Source organism: Lepus europaeus, chromosome 3 (genome assembly GCF_033115175.1).
Source record: "Lepus europaeus isolate LE1 chromosome 3, mLepTim1.pri, whole genome shotgun sequence".
Classification (NCBI taxonomy): Eukaryota; Metazoa; Chordata; class Mammalia; order Lagomorpha; family Leporidae; genus Lepus; species Lepus europaeus.
The window spans coordinates 127,608,704-127,617,973 of NC_084829.1; the positions used below are offsets into that span (position 1 = coordinate 127,608,704).

Consider the following 9,270-nt stretch of genomic DNA (forward strand, 5'->3'; position numbering starts at 1 on the left):
ATAAGAATTTCATGGTAACCTGGAAGTATTTGGAAATAATCTAAATGCTCAATTGGAATAGAGTGGATAAATAAATTGTGATAATATTTCTCTAAAGGAATATTATATGTACCGAAAACTAATGAACTATATACAGCAGCATAGACTATTTTTATAGATATAATGATAAACATTTTAATCAGGACAGAACACCTACCTGATTTTCCATTTATATAAAATTTATAATGAACCAAAATCATGATAGTGAATAACTTGGGGGAACAATTATAGATGATAATTGCAAAGGGGCACAAGTCAGGGCTTCTAGAACACTTGCAATTCTCTATTTCTTCATCAAGGTATTGATCACATAAATTTGCTTACTTTGTGAAAATTCATCTTAATTGAAGTGTAACATAATGAATTAATAAAGTATGAAGATGTTCTGAAAACATGGAGAGACATACTATGTTCTTTTGTAAGACCATATACAAATGTCAGTTCTACACAAATTTATTTAGAAAATCAACCCAAGAAAATAAGAATTCCTGCTGAATTTTTTACTAATCAGTAATTTTTTTGAAAATATGCTTGAAAAGTCTAGTAAAAGCTAACTCAGGGGCCGGTGCCATGGAGCAGTAAGTTAGTCCTCCACCTGTGGCCCCTGCATCCCATATGGGCACCGGTTCTAGCCCCAGCTGCTCCTCTTCCAATCCAGCTCTCTGCTGTGGCCTGGGAAAGCAGTAGAAGATGGCCCAAGTACTTGGGACCCTGCACCCAAATGGGAGACCAGGAAGAAGCACCTGGCTCCTGGCTTCAGATTGGCGCGGCTCTGACCATTGCAGCCAACTGGGGAGTGAACCAATGGATGGAAGACTTTCTCTCTTCTCTCCCTGTCACTGTCTGTAACTCTACCTCTCAAATAAATAAATAAAATCTTTAAAAAAAAAAAAAGCTAAATCAACTTAGAAAAAAATAGTGAAAACAAGGGAATGGTCCTTAGAATGATCATGTCACTTATTCCACCATTGGAAGAAATAGTGAGATTTTGGGCACAATTATGAAAAAAATAGACTAATGGAATTTCAGAGATAGACTGACACAGATGGGAACATTTAATAAGAGTTATAGGTAGCAATACAAGTCAGTAGGGGAAAGATGGCCAGCTAAGTCAATGGTACTTGGATATCAGGTTTCTCACGTAGAGAAAAATAAAATTGGGTCCCTGTAAACCTCAGAACAAAGTGTTGTCCAATTGAACCAAATTCTAAATGTAAACTACAAAACCATAGAGTCATTGTAAAGTAATGTAATAAAAAACCTTTGTTCAACAGAGACATAAAAAAATGCTCAGGATCACTAGTCATCAGAGAAATGCAAATTAAAACCACAATGAGGTTTCACCTCACCCAGTTAGAATGGCTCTCATATAGAAATCAACAAACAACAAATGCTGGTGAGGATGTGGGGAAAGGTACCCTAATCCACTGCTGGTGGGAATGCAAACTGGTGCAGCCACTGTGGAAGACAGTATGGAGATATCTCAGAAATCTGAATATAAACCTACCATACGACCCAGCTATCCCACTCGTGAGAATTTATCCAAACCAAAAGAAATCAGATATGAAAGAGTGATCTATATCCCCGTGTTTATTGCAGCTCATTCACAATAGCTAAAATACACAATCAACCCAGATGTTCAATATCTGAAGACTAGATAAAGAAATTATGGTATATATACACTATGGAATACTACTCAGCCATAAAAAGGAATGAAATCCTGTTTTTTGTGACAAAATGGATGAAACTAGAAACCATTTTACTTAGTGAAATAAGCCAGTCCCCAAAAGACAAAAACCATATAGTCTCTCTGATATGTGGTAACTAATAGAGTACCTAAAAGGTAATGTACAAGAGTGAAATTGACACTTGAAGATGCCATGATTTTAAACAGCCTTGTCTTGACTGTTGAGGAAAAATGTTTTGTTGTTTTTTCTGAATACTATTTGTTGAATTCTTGGTTGTAGGATTAATCTTATGAGGATAAAGTTAACTCAAGATAAATATTTGTAAAAACATAAAAATGAGAATAGGAGAGGGAGATGGAAGAAGGGTGGGAGTGCAGGTTAGAGGAAGGGTAGGGAGGGAAGAATTACTATGTTCCTAAATTTGTACATATGAAATGCATGAAATTTGTATTCCTTAAATAAAAATTGTTAAAGGCCTTTGTAACCTAGGCGTGAAGAAAGACTTGTGACACAAAGCCTCAAATGCACAAAGCATGAGTTAAGAAATGATTTGGAGCTGCTTTAGAAACAGAGACACTCATAATACAGTATTGGGACAAAATACGACCTGATTTTAAACAATCAATTTACAATTGAAACAAATTCCTATACTGACTTGTGATAGCTTGTGCCAATCCACTGCCTGCAGGGCATATGAAGTTGAAGCAGGGTGTGGGGAGAGTAATGTAAGGATTGTGTGTGCCTATGCATACGGCCCAAAGACATGTCCATCCTTCTTTTATTTCATCATTTAATAGACACTCTTTGACTCATAATTGGATTATATTTGGACAAGCTGATTGTTACATTGAAAACGCAGTTACGTCAAAAATGTACTTAATACATCCAATCTAACATCACAGCTAAGCTTCCCCCTCCCTAAATGTGCTCAGAATTTTGAACTGCCTACAGTGATATAAAATTATCTAACACAAAGTTTACTTTATAATAAAATGTTAAAATCTCAGGTAGGTTATTGAATGTTATATTGAGAGTGTAAAAACTGAACAGTTGTGTGAGTATGTTTTTGTGCCGTTGTACAGGAAAATACAAGTCAAGCCTTGTAAGTTGAACCATGTTAATTAAGAGAATGTGTGTACATTGTTCTATCAATGAACAGGAAAGACTTGCCTAAAAATAATGCTTTATTTTCCAAGATTAGACCTGAAACTCCTGCTTCAATTTCTTATGACTAGAAATATATATAAGGAAATTTAAAAATATTCATGGAAAAGTGAAATTAAAGATAATGTACATTTTCTGTTAATTTTTGAAGCACTCTTATGTTTATCTAGAAAACAAATTGTTTTGCATAGCTAAAACTAACCTCATAAGCACTCTCAAAAATTATTTGGAGATTTTAATAATTATGTGAATTAACATACTGTGGTTACACCAAAACTCAGTAGTTTTTTATTCCATAATTTTCACTGGACTCTGATTTTCAGCAAAGATTTTGAAAAATAACCTTGTGATTCATAGAGATTAATTTCTATACCTTCAAATAAAAATTATCATTATTTAAGGAATTAAGAGTTAGGCCACTACAGAAAGGGAGAAAGAAATGTTGATACCAGCAACATTTAGAAGTACTTAAGAGTTTGAAAAACATTTACTTCTATACTGTGTGCTTTTATTTCACTTTAAATTATAAATGTGAGAACTTTATTTCTCATAGATCTGGAAGTTAGGAAGCCCAACATCAAGGAGCCATACCTGGTGAGGGCTTTCTTGCTGTGGCATAAAATGGTGGAAGGGCAGCAAACATTTGAGACAGAGCACGGGCAAGAATTGTCACTCAAGAGAACTCACTTTTTAAACTAAGACTTGAGGATAACCAATCCACTCCCATGATAATAACATTAATCTATCTGTTCATTAGGGCAGGGTCCTTGTGACCCAAGTCCTAGTGACCTAGTCATATCCTTAAAAATCTCACTTGTTTTAAGTGCGTGTGAGAAAAGAAGAATATATTATTATGTAGAGAATATACTTCAATGAAGACAACATTTTAAAATATCTGCATATCAAATAATATGGTATCCATGCATTTTTATGTGTTACAAACATAATTATTGATAACTTTAAACTTTTCACTATGGGTTACAGCAAATTTCAAAGAAAGGTCAACAGTGATTTGCCATCATGTGAAAACCACCGAAAGCCTACAAAAAGATGTGCTCAATCCCTTCTCCCTTCCCACCTGGAGTCCTATCTAGGGTCTCCCTTCTCTAACACTTTCCTTGACCACTCATCAGTTAATTACCTTTTCCCTTTCGCTTTGGAACTTTACCAGAATTCCCCCCGCCAAATTCCCACTTACAAGTACTTTCTAGCCAGGCAAGGAATTAGAGAGTGCTTACCTTCAAAATAGATGCCTGACTGGATTTCTAGGACTCTGGGGAGGGTCCTGAGATCAAGGGAGTGGACGAATTCTTCCAGAGATAAGGCCATCGCTCTGCCTTGGGTGGGTGCAGACCTGGACTTGAAGAAATCTACAGCTTCGGGGTGTCACTTGCCTGCAGCGTCAGCCCTTGCTCATCATTCCTCCCTCAGGCGTGCAGGGAACATCACACCAGAGCCTGTGGGTTCTAAGTGGGGACAGTGAGGAAAGACGGAGGAGACAGGAGACCGTGTTACAGCTCTTTTGTTCTTATTGTGGCTTCCTATCCTCCTGACACTGAAGTAGAACAGGATGGGGGTGGGGTAAAGGCGTTGAACAGACACTGCCAAAAAAGCATGAGAACAGATACTAGCCGCTGTGTTGCTGTCCAGGTGTGCATCTACAGCAATGGCAAGAGAACCCACGTTTGGAGTTGCTTATGGCTTATCCATCAGAAAAGAACAGGAAAGTAGTACTGAAATCTAAACTTAAAAACGGCACCACATTAATTCATTATTTCTCCAGCTCATTTGTAAAGTGTGGCTTTGGGCCTTATTTGCATACTGTCAGTGGTTTTATATTAAATTTGGTTGTGAAAGTGCTTTGTGTCAGCTCTTTTTAGAAATCTGATACTCTGGAGAGAGTACTGAAACCATTTTTAATTCTTCCGCATTAGAATTTTGCTGAATCTTAAAGGAAGGTTGGGGGCAGGGCAGGGGATACAATGAGCAAAGTGATATACTACATTAAAATGGTAAGGCAATATGAATTTTAGAATCTCCACATTATAGTGGAAAGTGCTCCAGTCACTTGTTAGAAAATCTGTTTCCTGGGTTCAGCTCTACTTTTGATTTATAGACTGACTTGGTCCTTGCCTTTTCTGATCCTCATTTGCCTCATTTACTACCTGCAGAAAAAGTACAAGGAGTCAAATGAATTGTGTAACTAATTCCAAGTCCAAAATTCAATAATTCTAACCCTATAGTCCAAATTTAGGGAGAAAAAAATGCCCAACTTCAAAGGCAGAGGGGAAGCCTCATGAAAACCAATCTCTTAAAAATTTCCCCCACGTGGAGCTGGTGTTGTCATATGCCCAGTTAAGCTGCCACTCACATCGCTGGCATCCCATATCAGAGCACCCATTCAAGTCCTGGCTACTCCACTTATAATCCAGCTTCCTGCTAATATTCTTTGGAAGGCAAAGATGGCCCAGCCACCCGTGTAGGAGATCCAGATGGAGTTCCTGGCTTCTGGTTTTGGCTTGGCCCAGAGTTTATAGTTGTAGCCATTTGTGGAGTAAGCTAGCAGATACAAACTTCTCTCTCTCTCTCTCTCTCTCTCTTTTTCCCTCAATCTGTCACTCTGCCTTTCAATAAATAAATAGATCTTTAAAAAATTTTCTCCCTCTATGTTCTCTGTGTCTAACTAAAAAAAAAAAAAAAAAAAAAAACAAAAAAAAAAAACAGTATGTTAGAGCTACAGTGCACAATTCAAAGTAATATTTTCTGTAAGGAAAATTGATTGGTATAGATACAGCTGAAAGGTGCCAGGAAGCTGCATGTTCTTATAAATTAGACTCCAGACTACCTATTTGGTGTAGCCCTAGACTGCAGAATAAATAGGTAAAGAGGGTCAGGGTCATCCCGGTTTGGTTATATTCTGCATGGAGATGACTAACAATAAAAACATGGCCTAGTTTTTATAAAGAGCTTATAAAACTCTTAATTCTTTATAATCATATTTTACATTTATAATATTCTGCTAGGATTTATTTCTTTCTTATCAAAACTAGAATTTATGCTTGATTACATCAACAGATTTTCCCCTCAATAACTCTACTTGCAACATTTTTTGTATCAAAATCTCCCAAACCTGGGAAGTCCGATCCCCAAGCTTAGGTTCTTCAATCAACTACAAAAGTTACTTATAGCCTAATAGCATATTTCACATAGTAGAATATATGACAAGGACTGCTGCAAGCTGTTACTTAAAAATCATGTGATGCTGTGGTATAATGGAAAAAGCCACCACCTGCAGTGCCGGCGTCCTATATAGCCACCAGTTGGAGTTCCAGCTGCTCCTCTTTGAATTCAGCTCTCTGGTATGGCCTAGGAAAGTGTGTGCACCCCTGCACCAGCATGGGAGCCCCGAAAGAAGCTCCTGGGTCCTGGCCTCTGGCTTCGGATCGGCACAACTCCAGCCATTGCGGCCAGCTGGGGAGTAAACCAGCAATTGGAAGACCTCTCTCTCTCTCTCTCTCTGCCTATCCTTCTCTCTGTAACTCTGACTTTCAAATAAAAATAAATAAATCTTTAAAAAGAAATCATATGTCCAGAGGCTGGAGTTCTGGCACAGCAGATTAAGCCACCACTTGGGATACCGGCATCCTATTTGAGTACCAGTTCAATTTCCACTGCTCTACTTTTCATCCAGCTCCATGCTGATGTACCTGGGAAGGCAACAAAAGATGGCCCAAGTATTTATGTCCCTGTTAACCACCTGGGAGACCTGGAAGTAGGTATAGGCTCCTGGCTCCAGCTCATCCCAGCCCTGGCCATTGCAGCCATTTTGGGAAATGAACCAATAGATGGAAGATCTCTTCCTCTCTCCCTCTTTCTCTGACTCTGCCTTTCAAATAAATAAAATATTTATTTAAAAATCAAACATTCATTAGATACAGCAAATTCTAGTTAATATCTAGTCCATGCTGATTTCACTATTTTTTTTTAATTCCAGGTAAATTTTTATCCTGTTAATCAAAGCATCCATTTCACAAAATCAACAACAGTTTTTTACAATTTCCTATGCTACCTCTGATCTATTCTAACATATGATCCTCCCTCTCTGTTATAGCCTGCTTCTCTCGTTAGCCCAATCCTAGTTAAAAACAACACCATTGCCATTGTTACCCAAGCCAGGAAGCTTAGCTTCGTATCAGGTGCTGTCTTTCCTCCACCCTCCAAAGACCTCAAAGCCCTCTAGATGACAATTCTCAATTGCACTCATTCTGTCCTTGATCTGAGTCCCCACTGCCACTACTTTAGTCCTGATCATAATCAATTCTGGCACTTCAGGTAAAGAAATCTTGCTTTGAAAAGACATGAAAAAAGTGAGAAAGAATGTTGAAGAGACACTTGAACAACTAGATAGTAAAATGAATTATTAAAAGTTCAGTCATTAAAATATCAGATTATGGGCACATCAGTCATGTTAACAAGAGTTCTGAATCAATTAGACAATAGAAAAAGATGAAGTTAAGAAGCACTAAGGAGCATTTTATTCAGCAAGTGGTTGTTAAATCATTGAAAACAAGTTAATTCCCTCACAGTATCTGCAAAAAATTGGGGTAATTTTGAAATTAAATTTCCAAAAAATATACAACAGGGGGAAAATAAGAAAATGTATGGAAGAGGGTAAGGAAAGAACTATTTATAAGCATTAAATGAAGTCTCAGGGAAAAAGACTAAAAATATTACAATTTTTGAACTCTTAGTATAAGGTTAATCTTATGTATATAAAGTTAATTGAAAATAAATCTTAGTAAAAAATAAGAATGGGAATAGGAGACGAATGAGAAAGAAGGGTGGGAGTGCAGGTGGGAGAGAGGGTAGAATGGAAGAATCACCATATTTCTAAATTTGTATTTATGAAATGTATGAAGTTTGTATACCTTAAATTTAAAAAATTGAAAAAAATTTAAAAATAAGTTTGGCAACAAACATATGAGATATTTCTATATAATAAATAATTAATTTCTTAAATGTGTAAGAGCACTTATTTACCAATAGGCAAAACAAAACATTCGAGGACTTCTTCTGGCTATGAATTTGTATGTGACCAACTCTCATACTAGAGACAACTAGAAAAGCTCATTGATTTTTGTAAAAAGCTGGTTAAGAGAAGGAGAACTGCTGTGGCACTTGGGGCATGAGAAGCCAAAATCCTGGAAACCAGAGCCATGCCTTCAGAGGAACCCAATGTTCTCCACTTCTTTTCCAGAGAGATGTTTGTAGATTAGTAACTGGTACCAAGAAAGAGACTGAAAAGCGAGCAAAACCTGATGACTAAGGAAGAAAGAAGCTGAAATGAGTTTATAGCATGTTCACATAACTAGAAATTACTTCCTAGGGCTAGCTAGGAAAACTCAGAAATGTGTTGTTCAGCACCACATTGCCCCTTATACTTTTGTTCACTCCAGAGTAGTACAGAATTGATGATATGAGACATAAATTAAAAGTGACTGGTACAAAATGGAAGAAGCCATACAATGCTTTGTTCAGCATCTTATGAAGCCAGAAAAAAGTTTGCCAACGAGGAGGGCAGAGCTCCAGCAAAATGTCCACAACCTCAGCTCATGCTCCTGAAGATTGCTCCCTAAAAGAAGTAGTTGATTTCCAACAGAACAAGCTTTATACAAACTGAAGCCAAGACAGAAATTGGCTCAATTCCTCATTGGATCAAGGTGATCTGCTAGTATTGTAGCCAAATGAGAAGAGCAGAAGTAAATTCTTCTGTTTAGGACAAGTGGATAGAACTTTTAGAATTTTTTAAAACACGATGTCTAGAAATTCAATGAAGAAAGAATAGGGATACCAGAAACAGGACACAGGGTGCAGGGGCAGAGAAGAGGGTGATCATGGACACAAACCCAATGGGGTAATTCAGCTGCTGGATTTATCAGTTATGTAATCTAAAATAATTTTGATGATTATGTTCAAAACTAAGCTACAGGAAGGAGAATTTCAGAGACAACTGCCAGCTATAGAAAGCATCAAATGAAAATTTTAGAGTTGAAAAATACAATAAATGAAATTAAGAATTCAATAGTTGTATTGAATAGTACCTAGAACACAGAGTGAGAATTGTGGAACTAGAAGTGCGAGAGCAGAAAATATCGGCTCTACACATAGATATTTAAAAGGCGGAACATTAAGAAAGGAACATAAGGGACATTTCTGCTATAGTGAACTATCTTACATGTATACTATGACATGATATGAGAAATAACAAGAGGAGATAATCCCAAAGATTTTCCACCTCTGAAAAAGATGTCAATCCACAGATTCAAGAATTGACATGAACACCAGGATAAATGCAAAGAGAAGCATATAAAAGAACATA

General features: G+C 37.0%; 1 protein-coding gene across 1 annotated transcript in view; it reads right to left on the reverse strand.

Moving 5' to 3' along the window:
• Nucleotides 1-4,220, reverse strand: part of THEMIS (thymocyte selection associated) — a 262,004-nt gene extending 257,784 nt beyond the window's left edge. Inside the window, exon 1 of the mRNA XM_062187262.1 lies at nucleotides 4,130-4,220. Within this exon, the coding sequence (XP_062043246.1) occupies nucleotides 4,130-4,220 (91 nt within the window). The remainder of the gene's footprint in view (nucleotides 1-4,129) is intronic.
• Between the last annotated feature and the right edge of the window lie 5,050 nt (nucleotides 4,221-9,270).